This window comes from Tiliqua scincoides, chromosome 6, assembly GCF_035046505.1.
Source record: "Tiliqua scincoides isolate rTilSci1 chromosome 6, rTilSci1.hap2, whole genome shotgun sequence".
In the NCBI taxonomy this organism is placed as follows: domain Eukaryota; kingdom Metazoa; phylum Chordata; class Lepidosauria; order Squamata; family Scincidae; genus Tiliqua; species Tiliqua scincoides.
In genome coordinates, this window is record NC_089826.1 from 46,286,668 (window position 1) to 46,314,563 (window position 27,896).

Consider the following 27,896-nt stretch of genomic DNA (forward strand, 5'->3'; position numbering starts at 1 on the left):
GCCCAACCACAGGCCTGCCTGCCACCCACCCTCCCCACGCCTCTGTTCTGCTATCTTCCCACCCTCACCAGACCCCTGTGTGCTGGCCCAACATGGCCGATGCGACCTTACCTTTCCTTTGGCTTAACGGTGCTGGAGGCGGCCTCTGGAGGCCGGTGCACAGATCAGCTCCCAAGTCATCGCAGAATTGCCTTACAGCACTTTTGCGACACTTTGAGGCCAGCACAGGGGACATTCGCTGGTCGAACTCAAAGGTAGCATTGTGCCCTTAGAGCCCAATCCTATGCATGTCTACTCAGAAGTAAGTCCCATTATAGCCAATGGGGCTTCTTCCCAGGAAAGTGTGGATAGGATTGCAGCCTCTGTTACCTAGGGCTAAATAAAACAACTCATTTATTTCGTCAAATTAGAATTTATTACATAAAAACATGTTCCCCTTCAAAATTCAATAAGCAATAAATATATCAACACCATCTGCTTAAAGAGAAACCATATTTTGTTCAAGTTAATCAGACACATCACATAGGATTATTTTAAGATCTCTTTTTCCCCTGCACAGTAAATATACACTGAGCACTCAGCAGTTTCAAAAACTACCAGCAGTTTTTGCTTGCCTGTAATATTTCCAAGTTAAAAATCAGAAAAAATGTACCATAGGGCGCAATCCTAACCCCTTATGTCAGTGCTTTCCAGCACTGGCATAGTGGTGCCAATGGGACACGTGCTGCATCCTGCAGTTGGGTGTCGCTCCCGGAGGCCTCCTCAAAGTAGGGAAATATTTGTTCCCTTACCTCAGAGCTGCATTGCCCTTATGTCAGTGCTGGAAAGGGGTTAGGGGTTAGGATTGCACCCATAGAGACCTAATGCTATCTTTCATTTTTTGTGAGTAGCATCGTTGGCCTTTTTAAATACACTCATTTCAACATGTTATGCTGTTTCCCAACCCCTGTTCCCAAGCAGCGCAGAGGTGGCGCAAGGAGATGGTTCTAATCCGAGGAGACCCATAGGGGCTGCAGTGGCTTACCTGGGAGTAAGGGGAAGAGTTTCCCCTTACCTCTGGCTGAGCCACTTTGGCACCCTATCTCGCACTGGATACAGTGCAAGCCTCTTGGCCTGCCTGTTCCAGCGCAAGATAGGACTGCGCTGCACGAGGGTAAAGAGCTTTGACCAAGTGTATTCCCCCTTCCTGGGTACTCAGGTAGGCCAAACAATTATTTTCATGATTCTGGATATCCTGATTTCCATGACTGCCTTTTGGGCCAAACTAGACGTGGGAGTCCCCGTCTTTACAATCATGTAACTCCCAACACCTTTCGCTGTTTAAAAAAAAGAACTTTGGTGTAGGAAACATACATAGATTAACGGTCACTTTTAGAATAGCACATACCGTCAGTTTTGTTGTTTGTAAAGCCAACAGAGGATGCATGTACAGCTATCATAGGGGATAGTCTATAGGGGATATAACCCCTGCTAACTGGGTAAGAGGCACTTTTTAAGTGGATGCTCTTCTTTTATTGGCCCTCCTCACCCAGCACTGTCTTTTCGAGTGGCTGTCTGCTGATGTTTTTTGCATCCTTTTAGATTGCGAGCCCTTTTGGGACAGGGAGCCATTAGTTGTTTGTTTGATTTTCTCTGTAAACTGCTTTGTGAACTTTCTGTTGAAAAGCGGTATATAAATTATAATATTAATAATAATCTTATTAATAATAATAATTATTAATCTATCCATTATTTATCCATTATCTATCCATTATTATAATCTATCCATCATTTGCAGACTTTTTCCTACACCAAGATACTTTCTTTGCATTCTTGTATCTTTCCTTCAAAGATACCAGGTAGAACATTTGCCTCACTTTGAAGGGCTCTTATTTCCACTAGATAACATTTTGCACAGCTAATCTGTTTATCTTATATTTGGCAGCTTGGGCTGTCAGCTTAAGGAGGTGCATACCAATGATTCCACTTTAATGTACTAGAAAAGTTATTTAAAAGTCAGTGCATCTAATTGCTGTAAGCGATGCGTTTAAAGTGCATTCTCTCTACACAAGAAAGTCTGCAAATATTACTTCAGGTCAAAATAGACAAGTCTGCATAAGCAACAGAACTCAGAAAGAGGAGCAGTTGCCACAACAGCCACTCCAAAATACTGTTTTTTTCTTGCAGTCGGTTTTAAAACTGAAGAAAAAGAAGGCAAAATCAAGCAGCAGCAGGAGTTTTAGAAGTTCTTGCTGAAACTGTCAGAAGAGTTAAAAAGGAGTTTGCAGAGTTTCTATTTTGCTTATGCCATGACAATCTCAAAAGAAACTTGTAGATTGTTCCCAAAATAATTTGCTAAGTGGAAAGAGAATTTATATCCGTACAGTAGCATGGAAACAGCATACCACTGTCTGCCAGAGTCTCTTACAAGGTTATACAAATTTGCAAAGCAATGCATAACAAAGTCACTTTCTGAAGTGTTTGCCTCTGTTATTCCAAATTAAGTTTTGGGGAAACTGGTTGCCTGTTTATTTTTACTAGTTTCCATGCCTTTGTATAGATAACCATCCTTTTCTTTTGTGCCAGCACGAGCAAGAAGATAGCTATTGCTGGTCCCTATTACAGATCTGTTTTTGAGAGATCTGTGAAATTTATGATGGATGGAGACACCAGGAGAATAAGAACAGTCACCTTCCATCTGTCATCCTCATTCATCTCACTCTGACCGCCATGGAGATGCTGAAGGACCCAGAAGAAGGTGTTATCTGCTAGTTCATATAACCCAGGAGCTCTCTAGGCTAAGTAGACCAGGTACATTTCTGGTATGTATTATTCTCTGTATTCTGCCCTTGAGCAGAGACCTTGGATTGAACTGGGAAGTGCCCTACTCTATCTCCTCCCACTTTAGCATCTGGCAAGGGCTTCCTATTTGTGCTTGGTCACTGGGCAGGGCAATAACCAACCACAACTTCAAAAACCAACCTCCAATACAAGAATTAAACCAATGGTGCCAACATGAGCAAGGTATTCTTTGTCAGAATGGGCACCCAAATGCTGAAATAAGAATATCACAGATAAGAAAATTCTTCATCTGTAAGCAATGGCTGAAGTTATTTCAGTTTCCTTTCCAGCTCTCTTCCTGTGGAGAGCTGTAGATTCTTTCACGTGAATGAAAGAGGTACATGAGAGCACTAATTTCAAGCATAATATTCTTTTTCTGTGCTGCTTTTCCTATTTTGTTGCTACAATGTTTTATATTGATGGTTTTCCATTTTACATAATGGTTTTTGATTTTATATAAGCCTGCGTGGGTGCCCCTATTAGTGCAGGAAAGGCAGGGTAAACATGAAATAAAGTCAAACAAACATTACTGATTTGTACATGCAATACAACTGTTATGTTTTATGATCACAACAGGCAGGAAGAATAATGGCCTCCATACTGCAGTGGCTTCATGAAATTCATGTCAAAGGCCCAAAATACAGTTATTTTTTTCTAGAAAAAGTGAATGATGAAAAGTGACTACAGGCCCAATTCAGACATTGCTACTGCGGTAGTCCCATGCACTGGGTAGCTCAGGATTGGGCTGCCCGACAAAATAAAAGGAAAACGTAATTTGGCCTCTTAGAAAATGAAAGTTCTAATCTTTCTGATTTTGCCTGTAACAAGGCATCTACTTTAGTAAATCCTTTAAGAACCCATTCACTTAGCTGAGAAATTACAGGATTTAGAAGATACGTCAAAGCATGCTTATGTTTGAGCCATTTCCAAGGAGCACTTTTACCATTCTGGATGTCACATGGAAGGAACTGGACTTAAAGTGCATTACGATGATCCTGCATGTCTTCAGTTATCATAATACTTGGCAACTATTTGCCACAAATGATTACTGAGGCTCTGTTCAGACATGCAAGCAGTTGTTTTTAATTGCATGCAGTTGTGTACAGAGAAACAGAACCCTGGGGGAAACTATTCTATGAACTACAAGGTATGGGAGAAAAAAGAGTTCACAGAGAGCTCCACGGCAATTTCCATACTCATGACTGTTCTGTACACAAGCACATGGAAAGAAAAATGGCCACTCACACTAGTGAATCAAACCCTGAAGACTAATATTATAGTGATCTCCTTGGTTCAGTCATAAACAATATATCATGCAACAAAATTTGGTGCACCAGGTTGTATATCCTCACATGCTCCTGGTGCACTGTGCAAATTCTCAGAGAATGGCTGCTTCTTTGTTCCCATTTACAAACTTTACTTCAATTAAAAAAAAATCACTGCTCCCTGCTTCACTTGTTATTGCTAGGACTTGTATAACAGATCTGCTTTTTTTTTTTTTGGTAAAAATAAACCTGACATCAGACGAATTGTTCTTAAAATGTCAGAATAGATTATTTTGACTTATCTGCATAGGTTCTTACATCACAAAGTATCAGAGGAGCACACACACTGATTTAGAGAATTCACTACTGCTAAAGGGATCCACTAATGTACTTAAGGGGCAAAACCGCTGCTTATATTGGCTCCCATGAGATGAAAGGTATTACTGTCTTTTCAAGATACAAAATATATCTTTCATTAACAAAGCTGTAAGGCAGTTTGTGTACTAACTGTTGAACTCTGGGTTTTTAAGCTACAATGAAAACAAAAACAAAAAAAACACCCCTTCCTGACCTATTTACCATAGTGGTATTTGGTATTAACTGTGTGGTTTACATTTTAAACTATACACAGCGTACCACAGATTTAGGAGATATGGTATGAGCCAAATCACAAAGAAAGGATGCAATTTCAATTCATGTTAAAATCAGGTGCTGTGCAATAATGACAATTAGATGATGATGGCAGAATTCCAGAACTTTCCTCACAGCATCAGGCATCTCAATACCGATAGCTTCTTGAGAACACAGCTTTGCCAGGTGGACTCCATGGAGGTGGGGTTTCATCCTCAAGGATAACCTGGAGCTTCTTTTGCTTTTTCAGAATCTTGTCCTTCATCTCTTTCTTTACCTATTAACAATAGAATAGTGATAGGTTACTCACGATCCTTGAAATAAAAGCTAGATTTTTGAAATTTAAATTCCACAAGACAACCTTCGTTTCCTTTAAAACATCAGAGGCATAAAAGAAGTCTGTTTCTGTGTATTTGTTTCAAAATTATTATTTAACTAGGGGGATTTCTGTGCCTAATTACAGCAGGTTTATAATGAAGCGAAATTGGAGGGCAACCACTTAGTTGAAATGAATTTGATATCTTCATGTCATGCTAACAATGTCATGCTGTCCGAATGACATTTTTATAATTTGCAGCACCAGGCAATTAATAAAATAAAAGGCTAATCAAAATGCTTGCAGAGACTACTTTTGTTTTCTGATTAAGAACATTTTTCATGAACACAGCATCCTCATTAAAACACATTTTCAATGGTGAAAGATGATGGTTTCATTTCTGCGCATTTGCAAATGCACTGTTTGGTAGAGCAATATAAGCATGTAAAAACTCCTTAAGCTGCATTTGATGAGCACCCGTAATTACTGCAAATAATTACTCTATAAAGACAGATGCCTTTACAGAACGGCATTTATCATCATCACAAATATTTGAGATATAGAAGCATATGCTTGTTCAATATAACAAACCATTATAGTTAGCATAGTCTTGTGAACCGCTTAATGACTAAAGATGGTTTCCTGAGCAGATGCATGAGCCAGAGGCCTACTCAGGCTGAACAGTTTCAGGTTTTCTCAGCAAAGAAGAAAAGCTCAGGTCTGCCCAAATAAGACAACCTAATCTAACTATGAGGAAACTACAGGTAATGGTTTATCACTGAATAGCAGTGAAGAATGCAATAGCTCAGCTTTGCACATTTGGGCACATGGAAAAAAGTGGATATAGTTAATACGATTATTAAAATGATACTGAAAACAAATGGGAATGCATTAAGGACAAATGGTGTTCAAAACAGACCATGTGTGACAGTGGTCAACACAAATGCACAACATGAAATCTACAGACTCTGAATATGGGGCAAAGAGATACATTAAATTGAATGGCACGTGAAATTTGAATGGAAGGGGATAAGAACTGTATAGGTAGGAAAGGAAATGATCTTTTCTGTTGTTTCTTTCTCTAATTTTTAAAAATAAACACTAGTATTTTCCTGCTATCTATATGGCCTTGGACACGTTTTAACTTTTCCTTTTAATAAATCGCTTGAGGATTCATTTTGAGGATTGGTTTTTTCCATTTCATATTTTTATCTTAACTGGTTTTCCTTTTCTTCTACGAACCAGTTTTCCCATCCACTTTTTAGACTAATTTTAATCAGGGGGTTATTTTTGTGAATTAATTCTCTATCTTCAGGCGGGTCTTCCTGCCTCTCCAACAATCATTTCTGAGATATTCAGAAAAACGGGTAGCCATGAAGGAGGTAATTTTCCTCTAACTTAGTGGGGGTTACTCACAACTCAATCTTATGCATATCTACTCAGATGTAAGTCTCATTGCGTTCAAGAGAACTTACCCCTTGGTAAATATGCCCTATTGGGTTGAATTTGGGAATTTATAGTGAAATCCTATGCATGTATACTTAGAAGTAAGTTTCATTGTGTTCAATGGGAATTACACCCAAAAAAGAATGAAAGGATTGCAGACTTACAGCCCAATCCTGAGCTGCCCGGGGTGCCCAGGCTCGGAGGCACCGAAACTGGCTGCCGCCAGATCCTATGCACCCCGGGCTACTGCGGGAGGCGCCTCAGGAGAAGGGGACTTTTGTCCCCTTCCCCTGGGTAAGGAGAGCAGCCCCACAATGGGGCTACTCACTTTACCGCTGAGTAAGGTAAAGGCGCTTGTGTAGGACGCGGAGCCCTCCATGAGTGCCTTGGATACTGCGGAGCAGAGCTCCACGGACCTGCCTCCCTCCCTCTCCCAGGCACACCTCCAGCCCGCCCCCCTTCCGGCGTCACGCCTCCGTGTCTCGCCTCCCCCCACCCTCTCTCTGCCCCCCGCCGGCTTCCTCCCTCCCCAGAACACCTCCCCCCGCCCTCTCTCTGCCCCAGCCAGCCTCCCACCTCCCCAGAATACCTCCTGCTCACCCCTGCTTACCGTGCCACGGCTTGGCGGTTCGGAAGACCGCCAAGCTGCGGAGGCTGGGTGACCGCCCGCGCTAGCCCAGCACCAGCCGGCGCTGGGCTAGCACGGGCGGGAGCCCGGTGGTGAGGCTTGCAAACGTGCCCTACGGCATGTTTGTGACAGTGCTTGGCGGCACGAAGCAGTGCTGCCGAGCACAGGATTGGGCTCTTTTAGTGCAGGTCTGTAAAAGTTTGCTCAGGGAGGTCTCACTCTATTCAGTGAGGATTCGGATTGCAGCCTGAAAGTAATCTAGCAGGAATCCAACTTCAACTAAAGAACAAGAGGAGTTTTGTGGACTTTTGCCAAATGGAATTGTTTCGTAACGCTATCTCAAAACGTTTGATTTATATTTACCAGTCTGATAATTATCTCATGTTCAATGATTATCTTTTATACTAGTTTCACTTACTATTTTGAGTTTGTGGTCTATGCACCCGGTTCAGCTTTTGCAATTGGGGCATAAAAACAAACCAACTTTCAATGATCATCCTAAAGGCCACTGCAATTTGTTCCTCTGTCTTGACTGTACATAAAGCTCTTCTGATTGTACATGAAGCTTAAAAACCTTGAGTGGTCTTGCTGTCAAGAATCACCCACTTAAGGGAAATCAAGAGGCTTAGAACAGGGCTACTGACAGGGTGTCTGACCTTAACAGTTAACCTCTGAAGTTTCAAGGAAATTCAACAAACTGTTCCCTTGGCAAGGTTGTTTTCTGACATGGTTTTAGTAACAGGATTCATTGCATGAATTTACAGTGAAGGTTATATGTTCAAATGAAAGCCTCTGAAACATCCGGAGAACTCTGAAGTTATTTTGTCATCCACAAAAATACTGATAAAATCAGTTGCTTCTCTTTCATAAGGGAAGCCTGCACAGAAATTCATAAAGAGGACATCTTCCTGTAATAATTACAACATCTCTACACAAAACGCTCAAAAAAATGAAAAGACTGAAGAACTAATATTTGACTGAAAGGTAATAACTATTCTCATGAAACTGAGAAACAGGAACATTCCAGATTAAAATAACATCCTTCGCAATGGCATTAAACATATACATAGACACTTCTCAGGAGGTAACACTCAAAATGACTAAATTATTTTTATCTCTAAGCCAGAACAATATCTTGACTTGGACAAAGAAAGAATCAATCCTTTCTCCTACAGGTATGGCAAGCCACTGATTTTCCATACAAGTCATGAAGGGTGCAACATGGCAAATGAGGCTGTAATGTCCGTCAGAGGAAAGACAGGGTATAAATCTTTAAAATATATAAATCTTGCTCATCATTCAGCACCTTCCATAAATGAAACCAGCTACAGATTGGAAAAGAAAAATGAGAGCTTAAAGCTATATGCCTGTGCATGGTTGTTCAGAACTAAACCTTGTTGAACTTAAAATGATAATGACAATTCACTCCCAACAGAAATAATTGTGTGCATAGGACTGCAGCTAAACAGCCCAATCCTATCTCTCACCACTGATGACGATGCAGCCACACTAAGGGCCCAATCCTATCCAACGTTCCAGTACCAATGCAGAAGCAATGTAGCTCCAAGGTATGGGAACAAACATTCCCTTACCCTTAGGAGGCTTTCATGGCTGTACAATCACTGCGGGATGCAGCGCACACCCTGTTGGCATAGCTGCATCAATGCCAGAAAGTTGGACGGGATTGGGCCCTGACAGAGTATGCACTGCATCCAATGTAGGGGCTGTCAGGATTGACATTTGTAGAAGTTAAAAAAGAAATGGGGTTTCAGTTATTTTTCAGATACTGTAAAATAAATGACGGATATATAAGGCTTGATAATGATTTTTTTCTTCATATATTTCATAAAATGTATTTTGATAAAATGATTTTAAGCAGCTAACATACTGAAAACATGAAATATGAGTTTTAAAAAGAAAAACAAATACTTTTTGATACAATATCCAGCTCTGCACTCACTGAGAGCAAAGTTTTGGTCTCAACTAAACTAATACCACCATCTTATCTATTTCAACTTATGCTGCACCTATAAGTATCAACCATAAATACATGACTAAAGAGTATGATTGTTACTCTTGAGAAGATGACATGCTGTCCCTTTTTGACTTCAGAATTCTGTAAACCTATAACATCTACTGAACTTCTAAACATTTTGCAATGCTGAAACAATGCTTAAGGGATGTCCCTTAAGTTGACATACTGACCCATAGAGGTGTTAACCAGAATACATGCATTTCCATTTTAGATCACTAAAGCACACTGCAGATGTTTTTTTAATGCTCATGCTGCTACTGTAAGCATTTATACTAAGGAAACAACCCGGTTCCATTTGAAGCACATGGCACAGATGATCAGCCTCCCTGGTGCACATGAGAGCATCGCAGGGAAAGTGATACTTGTGTGATCAGAATCCTCTGACTTCCTACTACAGGTGTGCGCCCCTTAATGACCTTCCAGCCAGGACAGGTCATATATGCAACGACCACCACTAGTCAGGAGGTCACCCCCCCCCAAGCCTCTAAGACTGAAGGGAACTCTGCTTCCCTCACCTCCAGAGACTTGTTTGAGCCTCCCAGAGGCAGTGTGCATCCACACACTGCCTCTTTGAGACTCAGAATGGCCCTATAGTGTGAGAGACGTGATTTCTGGTTTCCCAGAAAAAACTGGAAGTCGTGTGTCTCTTGCGATTCTGGCATTCTGAGTCTTGCAGAGGCTCAGGAAAGCCTCCAGGGGTGAGGGAGCAGAGCTTCACCTCGCCTTCAGAGGCTTCACACAGAGTCAAGCCCCATTTGATAACAGGGATGCCAGTCCACATCCCTGTAGTTAAGCAGTGCACAACTGTATATACATTTGCAGATCAAAAACTTTTACCCATACAGATAAATATAAAAGGTAAGTACTGAATAAAACTATCCTAATAATTCTGAATAATGGAAAATCTCAGCTATAAAAAGGTTTCCTTGTATCTATAGTCACTCACTTGCGCAGCAGCTGCTGCTGCCAGGCTTTGCTGGTTCAGGGCGGTGCTGACTTGGCTTTTCAGATGTGGCTGTTCCTGGCAGTGAATGGGAGAAAAGAAGACTCTGCTGTCACTGGCTATGATATCAGGACTAGAAATTGCAAGTATGGCAGCAGCAGACACACAAGAATCTTCAAGGGGCATCTGTCTTCTTCTATGGAAATTACTGCTTTCCCATGTATTGAAAGAATCTAGTCTGAAAATACCACAACTAGACAAAGACCTAAAAATACGTGACACTGAAGGCAGTTGCATGCCAGTAACCTCCAGACCATGACTGCTCTTGTTCTACAGTTGCAGGAAATGCTGTGAAACAACATTTCCTCTCCACGTCGGTTAATACAGGCGGGGTAGGGTGGGAGGGAAATGAGGTTGAATACCACGAGTACTAAAATATACCCAATCAATGCTAGGCACTTTTAAATATATATCAAATTATATATACATATATGAGACACACACACACAAATCCAAGCAAGTCTGATAGTTGTATTCTCAATGCACCTGTAGAAGGAATTTAAAAGTGAGCTTATACTGCCATCACCTGGTCATTTTTATTCAATTAAATTTCACATACAAAATGTGAATGTGCGTTTTTATGCCAATCCTTGCGTATTATAACACACACAGTCATTCTAGTGCAGCATCTCTGCAAGTTTCTGCTTACTTATGTCCACCTTGTGCTTTTTTTTTGAGAACTTTTTGTTGAAAAGTATTCATATAATAGTTACCAGCCACTTGTCATATTCCTCTATAGCTCTTTTATCTTGTTCTTCCTTCTCAGTTAGTTCTTCTATTTCCTTTTTCCTTTCTTGGATTTTTTGTTTTGTCTTTTGCTTCATAAATTCTTCTTTTTTCTTATTCCTAAAAGTTGAAGAAGAGTATTTTTAAGACCTGAAGCAAATTTGTAGCTCTCAAATGCTGCTAGCCTGGCAATACTGTGACAGAGTTATACACCTTGGATCTATAAAGGGAAAAAAAGACAAAAAACAAACAAACAAACACACCCTAATTCATCCATGTGCTCAAAAGTACTAAATTCAGGTGGCTGCCTGCATAACAGTGACCCTATAATACAGAGTCCCAAACTATTCAAGTGTACCATTTTTCAACTGCAGACTTGCTGTCTTTCTTCTTCTCTGCAACAACCTCCTCCTCTTTCTTCCTTTTTAAACTTTCAATTCTTTTTTCCCTTTTTATTTGTTGTTTTAAGTATTCAGCTTTCTTTTCTTTCCATTTCTCAAAAGCCTAAAAAAAAACAAAACCCAAATCCATTAGTGAAGTGGGTCTAGGAACTCCATTATGACTGTCAAGTGATTCAAGAATGTCTTAGGGCCAAATTCTATCCAACTTTCCAGCGCTGGTGCAGCCAGTGCAATGGGGCATGCACTGCATCCTGTGGTATGGGAGCAGTCACAGGGGCCTCTTCCTGGTATGGGAATGTTTGTTCCGTTTCCTCTGGACTGCATTGCTGCAGCACTGGCACTGGAAAGTTGGATAGGATTGGGCTCTTAATCATCTGCCTTTGACCAATTAATCAGTCGTTTGAACATGCATAATACCAAACCCCTCCCAGAGTGGATATGAAATCACTTCAGTGACCCTACCATATATTGTTAGAAGGAAAAACAATCTTTAAGTGGATTCTTTTTTAAATTCCCAATTAAGGTAACACACAAAAACCAAAGAAGGCATGATGAACAAACAACCATGTCCTTAGCTTTCTGTCTCACAGATCAGAATTGGCTCCCACCAATTAAAGCTTTATAGATTAATCTGCCAATTAAACTTCTACGGATTTTTTTTTCTTATTACTATGGCTTCATAGTCATATTTGCACAATTATTTTGGTAATTCAGCAGTGAATGTTGCTCTGTGGAGTGCACAAAGTCAAAGTTATCTTGTTGCGTGTGCTATCCAGAGAGGGTCTTCAAGCCTCTAGGAGGCTAGCATGACTGCCCAGGTGTGTTTAAAATCCCCTTACTCCTGGTGGCACTGCCGTTAGGGCACCAATTTCTGGGCCACTCCCGTTAAGGGGGAATGGTCTGGTTTCTCTAGTGGATCTCAACCCACCAGTTTGGGAACCACTGTTCAATACACATTAAACTGAATTATAATTGCTCAAAAGTACACTGAGCATGTGCCTCAATGTCAATTTGCTGCAAGGTCCTTTCCCAGATTTCATGTTTGCAAAATAGACATTTCTCATTGCCTTTTGTGCTTCCTCCCTTTTCTTCTCATTCAGTTCTGCTTCTTTCCTCTTCCTTTCTTCCTCCAGCCTCTTTCTGTCAGTCAATTTCTTTGCTTCTTTTTCCTTCATAGCCTTCCAAGCTTCAAAGGATGCAAGGGCTTCCTCTTTCTTAGCGGCTTCTTCCTACAGGGAAAGCAAACATGCATTATAAAATGTTGTCCTGATGATTTTGTTATTCTTCAGTTAGGTTGTCAAATGTTGTTTAATAATTGTTGGGAAAAAGTCACACATGTAGAAATCAGGCTTCGCTACTCATAGAGTGGTCACATTTCCATGACAGAACAGGACAGAAGCTGTGTATTATTAAGTCCCCATGTTCATGACATCTCACTTCTTCAGTAGATGGGCTCTGGCAAGCCACTCCCTCTCAGTCTCAAATCCCCAGGGGCAATATGGGGGGGGGGGATTGCTAATACCAGTACTTGTCTTATAGGGTTGTTGTAAGGATTGCATCAAGATATTACATATGAAGTGCTTTGTACACTCGGAAACCATATACAAATGTTAAATATGTTAACTACATGTCCCTTTCTATTTGCTTCAGTCTATGTCGAGGGAGACCCCCACATTTTCTAGAAACTTTTGGCTCATCTACCTCAACCAACCCACCTCTGCTATTTCATTCTCTGTCACTACCCCTTGAGGCTCAGGGTCAAACTTTACACGGCGTCAGAGATGCTTAATTGGATCTCCCAATTCCACAAGTCCACAAGATTTAGCATGCTGAAAAATGCTTGTGGTAGTATGTGCTACCATAAAATTCTATGCAGACCCCAGCAGAGTAACTGCCCAGTATTTGAGCCCCTTTGACATAAATTACTTTCAAAATAAACCTTTTCAGTTTTAGCTTGCAAATTCTCTGCTTTGTTTCTTTTTATTCTTTGTAGTTCCAAAAGAAAGATTCTCTTCTTTTCTAGCCATTCCTATGAAAGAAATAAAGATGCAGCTTAAGATTGATAGGCAATAAGACAACTTATTAGTATAGATTCAACTATATGTTATTAGTACAGATTCAACAAAATGTATTACATTAATGTAATCAACATTTGTTTTCCAATCATATATCCCATATATGTCTCATATCTCATATCTAAGCTCATCTCATCATTTTAAGGTATATGTATCAAGTATATGTATCAAGAGAACTAGGATCAAAACATGTCCTCAGTACAGACAAGTGTTTCTTCACTTAGACCAGGTCATAATGCTGTTCCTTCCCAACCACAATTCTTCATACAGTGCTAAAGTGCGCTGCTATAGCTTTCCCAGTTTCCAGACTGACTACTTAGGCAGAGGGTGAATGCATCTCATAGGCCAGAGATCTTACATACAAACAAATGGGGGATCATTCTGTTGACCTGTCACTTTTTATCCTTGGTGAGGGGTGGCAGAAGGAATGTGAACTCAAGGTCTGCTCCCATTCATGCACTGGTTAGAATCCCAGGGACAAAGTAATACCTGAGTTGCCTGTTAGAGTAACAAAGGGCACAATCCCAACCCACTTTCCACACCAACATAAGGGGAATGCAGCTCCAAGGTAAAGGAACAAACATTCCCTTACTTTGAGGAGGGCTCCGTGAGTGTCACCCAACTGCAGGATGCAGCACACATCTCACTGGCACTGCTATACCAGTGCTGGAAAGTTGGTTAGGATTTGGGCATTTAACAACTCTTAATTCCTGCTCTGTAAACTGAGACCTCTGAAGTTCAAGGTGGCCACACAGAAACTTGAATGGCTTCAATCCTAAATCCACACTATTTCATGCATAGGGGCTTTGTGGTCATCCTGAACTGAGAAAAATTATATGAAACAACACCAATACTTTTCTTTTTTTTTTAAAGGAGAAAAACTTTAAAAGAAAACCTACATACGTCTTTAGCTTGCAGCAAGGTGAAATACAGATTAGGACACTATTATTAGTAATATTAATACACTGCTTTGTACCAAAAGGAGTTCAGAAATTGGTTTGTCTAGCAGAAGAACAAGATGATTCCCTGTTCCAAATGAGTTTATAATCTGAGAGTGAGAGAGAGAGCCACAAATAGCCAGTGGAAAACACATGATTTTGGATTGAATAGGGACAGATGCTCTTTCTGTACCCAATATGAGAGAACCACCACCATAAAAGATGCCTCTTTGCCCATTTTGCAGGCATAATAACACCTTCTCAGAATTCTAGACTGTAGATCAAAGGAAGTTCATGCTGCCCTAAAATCAAGAGAGAGGGGCAGAAGATCTCTTTGCAGGCTATGTAAAATATTTACCTGATAAACAGCTGCCCGCAGACTATCTGCTTTATCAAGTTCAGCGCTGTATTTCTGTAAATGCTTGTTGTCCAAGAACTTTAATGTTCCTAGGTACTGAGAAGATGTACTTATAGGGATAAAAGAAGTTTTTCCAGCTTTCTTCAAGTATGTAGAGCTCAATGATCTGTAAAATAAAAATAATGTATCACACTTTCAAAGCTTCAAGGATAGACATATCATGTTCCCTTTTACTGAAGAAACGGCTGCATGCTCAGGTTTGTTACTGTTTCAAAAGGTGTTTCTATTTGGCTGTTCTCCAATCCAGAACTCAAGCACCAAAAGAATCAGGCACAGATACTTCTATATCTTGTAGAGAGATGCTTAGAAAATTCAGTGGGAGAATGAAATAGGTCCTGAAGTTTCCAGATTAAACATCGATCATGTCACAGAAGATGGAGAACACAATTAGAGTGTTTTGGCTAACACTGGTGATAGTCTCTTCTCAACTAATTAATTCTGGGTTTTGGATTGTGTGGATGGGAGCCTGCAGGGATGGGATTCTCAGAGTTTCCTCCTGTGGAGGCTTTCTTTTAAATCACTATGAAATAGTCATGAATATTTAAACATACCCATTCCTTTGAGTTCTGTTTGTAAAGCAAATAATTTGATTGATTCTGTTTGTTAGTAACTCAGGAACCTTAAGTGAGAAGGCGAAGGAATAAAACCTTTAGTTGCTTCCAAAGACAATAAGGAAAACATGCTTGGTATATTCATACAATGTGAAGTTTGAGTACTGGACTCTGCAATTTGGAATTTGCCCTGAGAGCCAAACATGAAAACATTCACTAGGAAACATTAAGAAAACATTAAGAAAACATTCACTAGGGGAACTTTCATGCAAGAGGAAATCAAATACTGTAGGCACCCAAATGACTCCCACTTCCCATAAAAATAATACAGATATTTTTGTTCAATAAGTATAGAGGGATTTTGAAACGCATAATCAATTCAGCCAATAAATCATATACAAGCAATTCCTCCCTCTGCAGGGGTTTCAGGGGGACCCAAGGAAAAAGGGGAACCCTATTTCTGCTGGCCTCCGCAGCCCCCCCCCAGCCAATTAACATGGTTTAGATCCTTACCACTGCAAAAATGTTCTTCCTTTTACAGCTTATAGCAATGTGGAGGAAGGCAGTAGGCAACCTGAATGCCTGAAAAAAAACTAGATTGAATGGTAACAGGAAGCAGTAACTTCCTGCTTCCTGTTAACGTTCAATCTAGTTTTTTCAAGCATTCAGGCTGCCTGCAGCCTGCCTTCACGTCTCTATAAGCTTGTATGCTTATAGCAACCTGTAAAAGGAAAAACATTTTCACAGTGGTAAGGATCTAAACAACATTATTTGGAACATAGGGGGAGGGGGTCAGACCTGCAGATCACTGGGGTCTGTCTGTATTTCAGAATGTGGGCTCTGGAAATTTGCACTCCAACTCACAGGTCTGCTGGTGAAGCTGGTGAAATTTGATATTTGTGACGTGTATTCTGTGAACTATAAAAATTGTGTCAACTCCTACCATGATCATGTCTAGTTTTATCAGACAACATAGAGCAGAGGTGTCAGACATAAGGCCTGTGAAGCTATGATCCAAATTTCCATATTTTTTCTTATATTTGCAGTTAATTAATTCCTAGAATTAATTAGAATAATTAATGAGAATAAACTGCTTATTTCTGACCATAACCTGCTAAATGATGTCACTTCCTGCTTAGGGACATCACTTCTCGCCCTTAGCAGAAACCAAGGATGCTAACTTCAGCCCACTGTATGAAACAAGTTTGACAACCCTCATATAGAGAGTAAATCATGTAGTTTGTCTATTGAATTTTGAGGATAAAATGATCCAATATTTCAGGTCATATTTCAGAACATCTCACTTCTCAAGACTGAATTTCCTACCTGCCTACTGAAGGTTTTGCTTTTTGTGGTATTGTCTCTTTTTCTTCAACTTCTTCCTAATGAAACCAAAAAGAAAATTGGTTGTATCACTTGGTAAACAGAACTAGTTGTGCAGTAAAACTACCAGTGGTGCACTGAATCAGAGTTTTCTCTTGAAAACTCAAAAGTGTCATTATAGAAAAGTTTGAAATAGAAATCTCTATTCATAGTTTGTAAATACAGTTCTATCCATACCTCTGCTAAATATAAATTAAAATGAAGTGAGGGCCAGAGAATCAGTAAACTGTCCAACTTCTCACACCTATGTACAGCTTCATGAAAACTGGTTCCAGGGAGCAGGAGCCTCCAATTCAGCTTTTTGGTGGAAATGCTGTGGGGTGGTGATGGAGGGAAATCAGTTACTTCCTCCAAGTAAGCAGAAGTGCTTTTCATCACAGTTCTTTTCAATCCAAGCCTATCTTTGCCATGGTTGTTCTAACCAGTTGCTGACCTATCATTAAGTTCGATGGGGTAAATGCCCCAGGCGTGAGCCTCTAGGACCCTGCGGAAGCCTCTCTGAGGCTCCCAATGGGGTTCCAGTTTCCCGGAAGAACAGTTTATAGCGTTGGGGAACCTCAGAGAGGCTTCCCCAACGCAGCTCTGGATCGTACGAGGCTCTGTGAGCCTCAGGTGAGTAGGGGAGTGGATTTTCACCTGGGGGGTGGCAACAGCCCACAGGAGGTGCCATCGCGAACCGTTGCCCAGGGCACGGGGCTGGGGAGGCCTGCCACTGGTTCTAACAGTGGGTCTCTGTCTTTTACTATTTACTTTGTTTTATCAAATATCTGCTTGAGTGGAGTGAGAGGGAAAAAAGTTATATCCATTGGAATATACAACAAACATTGCTTTTGTTTGCTTAACCCCAGCAGAAGTTTGGATCCAAGCTGTATGCTGCAAACAACCAACGCGTCTATGTATAAGGGCACCCATGCATGAACAGATTGATCAGTCACAGATTTCCATTACTGGGATGTGATACTGATAAAAGTCTATCAAACATACCTTTAATGAATCTTTCGAAGCTTTCAGTGTCGCCTTTGCAGTACTTAGTGCTACCTTCTGCTCAGGCTTATCTTTCTTGGCTGTCTCGTTTGATCCATCCATGGAGGCCTTGCGTTCTGATGTCTGTAGCTTTTCTTCCTGGTAGTCTTCAGTTGACTTGTGCAGTTCTTTAGTTTTTTCATAAACTGTTGTCATCATTAGTTCTATTACAGAAGGGGATTCTCTGCCACTTTTCAGCAATTTCACATCATTGCAATCATCCGTGTCTTTTTGTTCCTTATCTAATGTTAAACAAATTAACAAACCAACCAAAACAGAAATAAGTCCAGCAGTGTAAACAAACAGATATTGGGGGGGGGGGGAATTAGGCTCTGGTCTTACAACACTTACTACACTTATTTGGGAGCAAGTCCTATTAAACACAGTGGGAATTACTTCTGAGTAAACATGCATATAATTTCAATCTGGAGCCCTGTAGGTTTCTCTCATGTAAATAATTTTATGAGAAAAAAGTATTTTAAAGGATGAGATAAGACATAAGATCTTGAACTAAGTGTATAATTTACCTTAATTCCTTCTAAAAATTGGAATGTATTTCATTTCTGTCTATTTTATGTCCACTTCCATTTCTAAGTGCCATTGTATCAAATGGTGCTTATTTCCACAAAAATGTGTATAGTATTGCAGCCTAGGTCTAGAAACTGAGAAACTCACTGATAAAGCTCACGGCTTAACCCTATCCAGCTTTCCAGCACTGATACAGCTGTGCCAATGGGATGTGTGATGCATCCTGCAGTGGGGAGGGGGAGTTATGGAGGCCTCCTCAGGGTAAGAGACCTCTGGGCTGCATTGCTATTGCATTGGCACTGGAAAGTTGGATAGAATTGAGCCCATCGTGAGTGACATTAGACCAGTAACTCTTTCATTATCTTAACCTACCTCACAGGGCTGTTATGAGGATAAAGAGGGAGGTGCACATACACCACCATGAGTTCCCTGGAGGATGGATGGTATATAAATTGAATAAATACATAAATAAAAATGTCCTATTGTGAATGTTTAGGTACAGTTTCTTATGTTTTACAATAGACAAGGAGCATCATTCCTACTTGCAGATAGAATGATAACAGTTAAAGAGCAATTTTCAAAGGGCTCCTCCCTTTGCTCCCCCCTTTCCCTTAGGTGCTTATCTCAAGGCACTCTGGGAAATGAGTGTTCAGGAGAATGAGTAACCTGTCTGAGCAGAGGATTTGGATGACGGTAAAAAAAATAAAAGCACACAGTCCCCCATTTTTTTTGCAATGGTAAGTTATACTGCAGTGCAAATGCTAGAGAAGGGAGAGGAAACAAGAGAGAGGGCAATCTTGGAGATCTTTCGGTGCGCAGATACTGTTTCCATCTAGGGAAGGGTCATGTTCACAATATATTGACTGCTTAAGTATTTCAGTAACCGACCCAAATGAGAAATAACCAATGATAAATTAAATAGGTCAATGGTTTGTCAGTTCAGTGCAAGAATGCAATATTCTTGATAAACAGATAATTCAAAAGGTTAGTCTAAGGCAGGGAACTTGGAATAAATCAAGAAATTAAACAGCATTAAGCATACCCAAAAATGGTACAGGAACTTACTTTTCAAACAACATTCATACATAATGTACTCTTCCACTACTGAAATCTGATACTATGACTATTGTTTCACCATGTTAGTATAATCTAACAAGGCACAAACACACACACACATGGGGGGTGGGGGAAGAGAGAGAGTTTTGTTTCCTAATAACAGTTAGCGATCACCTTCCAAGTTGCATTTAGATTGTATCCAATTGTTTACCTTTTGAGGAAGATTCATCCCCAGATATTGTCAAATTAGAATCTCCAGTTCTCTCATCCGCTGATGAAAAATGAATAGGGTATAGTGATGAGGAGCTTGCTATCCAGGGACCCTGTGGTACAAAGCAACATTATGAATACAAATATTTGTAATTAATCACACCAGATGAAATTCTATTTATTATTTTTTTTAAAGCCATTTCCAACAATATTTCTTTAAAATCTTGTGAGGCAAACATGTCACATTCCATATAGGCAAAGAAGCCATTTTTTCCTTCCAAATAGATAAGAAAAATCAATTATTTTTTATATTTTTATACAGCCCTTCCTCCAAGGAGCTCAGGGTGGTGTTCATATCTCCTTCTCTCCTTTTGTCCTCAAAACAACTCTGTGAGGTAGGCAAGGCTGAGAGATAGTGACTGGTCCAAAGTCGACCATGGAGCTTCATAGCCAGGCAGGGATTTGATCCACCAGCCTGAGAAGCATGTAGCTCTCGCCCTTATAGGGCAGGGAGAGGAGAAGGTAACAATGCAATCCCCAGGATTGCACTGCTGCTGGAGGGGGGAGGCTTCCCCCCCCCAACTTACCAGATGACATGCTGGCCTCCAGAGTGCAGGAGGCATCTGCAGGGCACTCCAAGCCACTATAAAAGGGCTCCTACAGGGCTCCAGATTGAAACTGTATGCATGTTTACTCAGAAAACATATGGTTTTCAATTGAGAAAAGGAAGTGGCTTTCAACATTTTTATACTATTACAGAGGCTTGGGGAGCCCAGGAGATGCATTTGCAGATTTCCCTGCACCCCTGGAGGCCAGCATTTCACCTGGTAAGGTGGAAACCCCCTCTTCCCCAGCAGCAATGTGATCCTGAGGACCCTGTTGCTGCCTTCCCCCTTCCCTGCACACATTCACACTGTTCCCAACTTCCTTGTGGGAATTTGGGAAGCACTGCTCTACATCATTAGATGAAGTTCATCTGAGACTCATCTCAGTGACTGCTCCAAGAATCTAAAAACATGTTGATTTTATTTTTATTTTATTTATAAAATAAATATAAAAATATTTATATTTTATTTATACAGGGTTATACCCTAAGTTCAGGAAATCATGATGACTAACCAATGGCCCAATCCTATCCAGTGCTGGCCTGTGCAGTGCAGGGATGCTGGTGCAGCTTTGCTGCATCCCATGGGCCAGCTGGAGACCAAGATTAGTATAATATAGAAGAGATTAGTATAGATGGTAAATAGGTTTCAACAACATAATTTTCTCTAGGTTCCTACCATGAATTTTTCCCCTTGGCTATTAACAAGCACCGTATACATTAAAATATCTGAGCATAAATATAAACTACTCATTTCTCTGATTTTTAGTGCACAGGGGAGTAACATATTTTACCTGAAAATTTACACTTTACTTACTTCCTCAGCTTGTTTTTTATTTAACAACTAGTATGACACGCATACTTGAAGAGGGTTTTGTTAATGAGAGAATGTATCTTACAGCCCAGCCCATCCTGCCGCCAAGCGAATGCACATTCTACCGGCAAGAGCAGCGAGACTGCGAGTGCCATCACTGCTGGTTGGGTGCACTGACCAGCAGAGAAATTTTCATCTTACCAGTACAAGATGAGTGGTGGTGGTGCTGAGTGGAATGGGGTTGGGAGCAGCAGGAACAAAACAGCTGGCACAGGACCAAGGAGACCCATAGGGAAAGCAAAGACTTTCCCACGGCAAAGGAACAAAAGTTTCCTTACCCTTAGGAGACCTCTGCAACTGCCCCCCACCCCAGGATGCAGCCATGCTCAATGGGGGGGAAGTTAGGTAGGTTTGAGCAGTTTATACACGTAGAAATAAATAGAAACCCATAATTTCCCAACCCAAGTTAAGCACTTGCAAGTCCCCTTCGTTTCCAAGGGGAGAGTTATACATGTGTTCATCCCTCTGACTGATAATGCTTAAAGCTCATTTTTGGTTGGATCACAACTTTTGTTTATACAGAATAAGGATAATTTTCTAACCTCAGGACCAGGACTTTCAGAAAGCGCTCTTATCTTGGAATTTGTCACTTGATCATTTAATCTTGTTAGAGAAGATGGTGCAGACAATGAATATGATCGATGGCTGTAAGATGCTCTGTCTTCTGACCAGGTTCCTTCATGGTCCTCCACGTGGCTGCTTTTTCGTAGAACACTCCTCGGCTGAGGAGATGGCTTCAAATAATCATTTAGAGCAGGAATGCTGATGTTCTCAGCTGAAAATGTATAACAATTATCAGCAGGCTTTTAAAACATTATTACCACTTTGAAAATGTAGACGAAATTATATAAAAGTCTCCTCAAATTGCTTCCTTTTATCACCTACTGTCAAAGTGCTTCAAACATACATGAGAATATCATCATATCCCACTTGTTCATTAAAATTTGACATTCACAAAGAATGAAAAACGATAAGCAAGAGAATGCTTCCTTCGCAGAAACTATAGCAGAAATACTGTTTTATATTACATGTAGCCACCTCTAGTTCTTTTGTGAAAAAATATCTATTGAAATGAAAAGGGTATTTTATTGGAAGCAGGATTCCTGAAGCCAATTTCAACCCATCACTTTCAGTTAAAATGGTCAATTCACTCTGGAAAACAGCTTTCCCCAGTGACCTACCATTTGCCTTCAGGAAGCCCACAAGCAGGCCTTGAAGATAACAGCCCTCTCCAACTGAATAGCAACTGCTATTTGGCAGCATACTGCCTTGAACATGAGGGTACGTACCCTGCAGTTATCATGGCTAGCCACTGATACACCTATTTTCCTTCATGAATTTGGCAAATCACCAATAAAATCTAGGCCATATGGCCTATAAATACAACAGAATGTCAGACATCAGAACACAGACATCAACCTATTTGTCAAAGATGAAAAAAAATTGTCAGTCATGCAGGATTCCCCCCTCCTTTAAAATATACCCATTCTAAGGTTACAAGGGTACATTATAAAGATAATGTACACAATAAAAATAATTTTTTAAAAACCAAAAACTGCAAAAACAAAGCAGGAGAATTCTAACACACTCTCTTTACCTGATGCTGATGCTTGTTTAGCCTTGATTTCTCGTGGCTTTGGTACTGGCTTGATTTCAGCTGTGCACTGAAACATGTCATCCCTCCCTAACTGGAGCTCAGAGGCCTCTTGCTGATTATACTCCTCTTCAAAACCTGAACCTTCTTCAGAAACTGAGTCATTTTCATGCCTCTCTTCACTCAGCGATCTACTCTTTAACATGGATGTTTCTTCAAGTTTCTCTTCATCCTCAGGCAGAGTGAAATAGTCAGCAGTTTCTCTTTCTAAAAAGTAGTCATCTGGCAGAGGTATGTCAAATGAAATTGACTTTTTGGCTGCACTCTCTTCACCTGCCACAGAATGTTCAGTTAATGAATTAGTGACAGCTTGCCTTCCTTTGCTCAAACTCTCTCTCTCTAACATGGTCACACGTTGAGGTCTCTCATCGTCGTCTGATGAAGTCAAATCACCTGCAGTTTCACTTCTCAAAGTGCTTGTGTTGCGAAGATTATAGGTAGACAGCGGTATTGCAAAGGCCACTGATTTCTTTGGGGTGATTTCCACAGTTTCGGTTTCCTCCAGTGAATCTGAAAACAAGATTATATTGGAATTTCATGTATAAAAAGAAATGCAGCGAACAGTCAAACACAAACATAATTCAGCGATGCGCTTTTGTTCTTGACACACATCTGACATTTTGGAATGCCAATTTTGAAATCACATGCTCTGTCTCCAATTCCTGGCCACCTCTCCAAGATTTCAGGCAGCACTGTGTGAAAATAAATCTCAAAACATAGTATACAGCAATTCAAAGAGCAGTTTGATAATTGTGAATGAATTAATAGATGTGCTTTGTTAAAGTTTGTCACAAGCATGAAGAACATCACTGATAACAGTATAACATAAAGTCAGTCGAAAATGTGCTTTTGAGCTATTCAGATCCAGAAAGTGTAAAAGGTGTGGCAGATGCAGAGAAAATACAAATTCAAAATAGTTGTATATAATATACGTCTAATAGAAAAACCAAGTGAATATAAGCCAAGTTCACTACATAGAAATTGATGTCAATTACATTCCCTGCAGAGTTAAAAATGAGGTGAAATTTCAATAGCTTCTGAGCTTGATAAAATTAAAAGTTTGAGCCACATCCTTGTAAATTCAGTAAAGGCTCTGCTACAAGCTTTGGGGGCGTTACTTTAAGGCTGTAGTCCTTATTCCTAGACACAATTTACTAGGGCTCAGGTCTCAAATGAGCTCATTGAGACACTTCTACATAAACATGCTTAGGATAATACAGCATATCGTGATTACTGCCCATTTATGAATGGGTCAAAAGGAGCAAGAGGACACACACAAATCCCATTCTAAAATGACTTGTTAATATCATACTTTCTTCATCACTCTCAAAGTCTTCTGAATATTCAGTAGTTTGCTGTCTTGCTGCGCGAGCAAAAAGCGCTTCTTGAAGCTCTTCCTAAAATATTTAAACACAAAATAGGTTTTACTATTGAATGAAACAAATCTGTATATATAGTACTTGCCATTTATATGGTTTAGTCCTACTGTAAGTGATGACAATTGTCTTGTGCAGTCTGACCTACGTGTATGTACTCAGAAATAAATCCTATTGTAGTCAATGGACCTTGCTCATAGGTGAGTGTGCCTATGAGGATTGTAATTCAAAAATATCTGAGACTTAAGAGACATTGCAACCATCATAGGAATAAACCAATATGAACAGTCACTTAGTCATGCTTTTAGATTTGTGCTTCAGCTTTGAAACTATAAAATATAAGCACTTGTGTTGATCTTTCATGCCTTTCACAGCCTACTACCTGCCTAATTCAGTTAGTGCTTATAAACAGAATCAAAGAATGTTAGAATTGGAAGGGAACCTGGAGGTCAGCCAGGTGGGTAGCCATGTTAGTCCGCAGCAGCAAACAACAAGAAATAGTCTTGTGGCACTTTAAAGACCTTTAGATGCCACAAGCCCCCCATATTATCTTCATTCCACATTATTTCCCTGGCAGGTTTAAGACCTAAAGGAAAGACATTGCACAGAAGTATTTTGGTAAAGGAAATCAGAGCTATTTTAAGAGTGGAGCAAGATATTTTCAGCAAATATATATGGAGCATGCCTCCTCTTCAGATGTATAAACTGTTGGATTTGAGGTAGGATAATTGTTACAACAATTTTTTCATGAGCTTAAATATAAAGTTTGCTGCAACTGGTAAAATATTTGCTATGTGAACTTTTTTTGTTTTCTTAAAATTGTTGTGGTTTTCTTTTTTACCGAGTTCATTATTTTGTTTTTGAAACATGTACCTATTGTTTTAAAGATTGTAAGCTGCCTTGACAATAGATGGTAAGACAATAAAACAGGACATAAACTGTTTGAACAAATACTTTAAAACACTAACACCAAAGAAGAACAACCAAGTGCAGAATCTCTTATTATTTTTAAATTAGAGCCCTTTCTGCAATCAGCCCACCAATAAAGAGAAACCTATATGTTTCTGAAAGACTCACACCTCTTCAATCATATATCTGCTGCAATCCCCTTGGAACTTAGAACTGCTCCTTCTTTGGAGACCTTTCAGCGGAGCCTTTAGATTGAGGATGGTTTTTGATGGCTGATGTGATAGACTGGCGTTTTAATTGAATGTAATTTTAATTGTTTAATGTTATGTGATCCATGGGGTGCCTTTGTTCATAATGTTTTATTATTATGGTTTTTAACTCTGTAAGGCAACTTGAGTGCCCTTACCAGTAGAGAGGCAGACTACATTCATTCAATTAAATATCCAGTTTCACGTTTACACATGTATTTCCATTTTCCAGTTTTTGTCAACATTAAATGCATACAAGTTATTATTAAAAATGTTTATACCGTATGCCATATTTCAACAAAACAGTTTACAGAGCAAACTAAAAAACTAAAGGGTTCACAATCTAAAAAGATGCAGAAAAAAACCACCACCAAACAGCCAGCAGAAAATACTGTGCTGGAATGAACAAAGACAGTTGTTCTTCTCTTGCTAAATAAAAGAGCAACATTTTAAAAAGGCTGCTGCTAGCTGGGCAATGAAGTACAATAAGCATAAGAAGGGGCATAATAAGAGCCTTTGCTGGGTCAAACCACAAGGGCCACCCAGCACTCTGCTTCTCACAGTGACCAACCAGATGACTACAAACAGCAAGGAATGAGGGAAATCAACCTCCCCTGTATCTCCTCAGTATCTGATACTCTAAAGTACACTGAACAAAGAGGTTCCTTTAGATCTTATGGCTAATAATTGTTGATAGAACCTATAGCATTCCATGAGCACATCTCCTCTTTTAATAACCACGCAGTGAGAGCACTACTGAATCAGACCAAGGTACCATCTTGTCTGGCTTTCTACTTCCCATAGCTGCCAACAAGCCCACAAGCTTGCCCACAAGAAGCACATGAAGGCAATACTACCAACCCCCAAAGTTCCACTCTAATATGGTTATTTCCCCCCCTCCAAAAAAAAGGCAGGGCTGAAACAAAAGCAAATGCATGTTTTACTAATAGCTCACTAAATGTGCAGCAATAAAAATGTATGATTTGCAAGACAACATATTTTACCTGAAAAGTGGTTCTTTTCAAGAATTTAGGGCTTTTGGTATAGGCTAAAGTAGAAATGATTTCTTCATCAGACATGTTGCTTGATCTTGGGAAATTAATCTTTGTTCTCAACGGTGATCCAGTGAAGGCAAAACTTCTCGCTGGATTTTAGTAAGAGGGAGAATGAGATTTTGATGCAAGCATTAAGAACATAAGAACATAAGAACAGCCCCACTGGATCAGGCCATAGGCCCATCTAGTCCAGCTTCCTGTATCTCACAGCGGCCCACCAAATGCCCCAGGGAGCACACCAGCATTGACTACTGATTTACCCCATTTACGAAGAACCCCGTTTATGAAGGCTGCAATCCCAAACACGCTTCCATGGAAGTAAGTTTCACTGAATACAGTGAAACTTACTTCTGAGTAAACATGCAGAGAACTGCACTGTAAGGAGTCCCACCTGCGGTGGGTGGAGAGACAGGTGAGGCAGAGGCTCCCTGCCAGAGTCCTTTGAAAAGCGCCACCGCCACTGTATGAGGTGCTCAAGCATACTCAAGGGATGTGCAGTGGGTGGGGAGGCAGGTGAGGCAGAGCCTCCCTGGCAGATTCCTTCAAAAAGTGCTGCCACTGCCAAGTGAGACGCTCAAGCACACTCAAGGGACCTGCAGTGGGTGGAGAGGCAGGTGAGGCAGAGCCTCCCTGCCAGAGTTCTTTGAAAAGTGCCGCCGCCACTGTGTGAGGTGCTCATGCACACTCAAGGGATGTGCAGTGTGTGGGGAGGCAGGTGAGGCAGAGCCTCCCCTCCAGAGTTCTTCAAAAAGTGCTGCCATCGCCATGTGAGGCGCTCAAGCACACTCAAGGGTGTGTGGTGTGTGGGGAGACAGAGCCTCCCTGCTGAGGTCCTTTGAGAAGCGCTGCTGCCACTGTGTGAGGCGCTCAAGCACACTCAAGGGATGTGCAGTGTGTGTGGGGGGGGTAGGTGAGGCAGAGCCTCCCCAACAGAGTCCTTCGAAAAGTGGCACCACCACTGTGTGAGGCGCTCAAGCACACTCAAGGGCGTGCGGTGGGTGGGGAGGCAGGTGAGGCAGAGTGCCACCGCACCCACAACCCACGCACAGAGCAAAGAGGGAGGGAGCACAGACCACGTCGCTTGTGGGTGCTTGGGTGCCTCACACGGCGGTGGCGCTTTTCAAAGGACTCCGGTGGGGAGGCTCTGCCTCATCTGCCTCCACACACCATGTCCCAGGGCTGCAATGCAAAATGACAGATGAACAAAGCCAAAGCATGTGGTCGTTTGTCTACAAAATGGGTGCTGGTACCCAGAAATCTCAAACATTTGTCGGGGGGGGGGGGCACCAGACCTAAGTATCAAATCATCATTCAGACCCCCAAGCCTTTTGCCCTGCATTGCACAGTCGGGGGGGCAAGGAATCCTTTGCTGTGTGTGAGTTATTGATCATGCATGAAGGGTTGGATCCCATTGATCCCATTCAATTCCCCCCTTGGCCACCAGAGGGCGCTTCCTTGGGCAGGCGCTCACTTGCAGCTCTGCAGCCATCTCAAGCCCAGCTCGACCCCACTCAGCCCCGTCCCCGCCGCAGCGCCGCCTTGGGAAGCCCCTCATTCACCCCCGCCTGCCCCAGCCCAGCCCCGAGCCCCTACCGCGCGTCGCGGGGAAGTTCTTGTCTCGGGCGAGAGAGGGCTGAGGAGCGCCCGCTCCGATCTTGCTCCTGCCCCGGCCACAGGTCGACTAAGCGCCGACAGCGGCTTCAGGCCAGGTAGGCCTCGCGTTA

The 27,896-nt window shown here is 41.1% G+C and overlaps 1 protein-coding gene across 2 annotated transcripts; it reads right to left on the bottom strand.

The window, feature by feature from the left end:
• Positions 1 to 406: 406 nt before the first annotated feature.
• Positions 407 to 27,896, bottom strand: MAP9 (microtubule associated protein 9). 2 transcript variants are annotated; one of them, XM_066632803.1, is made up of 15 exons: positions 27,766 to 27,896; positions 26,122 to 26,261; positions 23,897 to 23,981; positions 22,528 to 23,094; positions 21,473 to 21,705; positions 19,454 to 19,565; positions 17,620 to 17,900; positions 16,579 to 16,634; positions 14,642 to 14,807; positions 13,210 to 13,299; positions 12,338 to 12,499; positions 11,228 to 11,373; positions 10,857 to 10,989; positions 10,087 to 10,161; positions 407 to 4,992 (listed from the first exon to the last, which is right to left on the bottom strand). In XM_066632803.1, the coding sequence occupies exons 2-15, from the start codon at positions 26,194 to 26,196 to the stop codon at positions 4,864 to 4,866; spliced, it is 2,310 nt and encodes a 769-aa protein (XP_066488900.1). In that variant the 5' UTR covers positions 26,197 to 26,261; positions 27,766 to 27,896; the 3' UTR covers positions 407 to 4,863. The 2 variants fall into 2 exon arrangements, with proteins under 2 accessions (XP_066488900.1, XP_066488901.1); XM_066632804.1 differs by lacking the exon at positions 10,087 to 10,161.

Coding starts and splice junctions, on each gene's coding strand:
- MAP9 (XM_066632803.1), bottom strand. CDS start 26,196: ATGTCTGATGAAGAAATCATTTCTACTTTAGCCTATACCAAAAGCCCT. Junction 19,566..21,472: donor CTGAAAGTCCTGGTCCTGAG/GTTAGAAAATTA, acceptor TTTGTACCACAG/GGTCCCTGGATAGCAAGCTC. Junction 10,990..11,227: donor AAGTCTGCAGTTGAAAAATG/GTACACTTGAAT, acceptor TTCAACTTTTAG/GAATAAGAAAAAAGAAGAAT.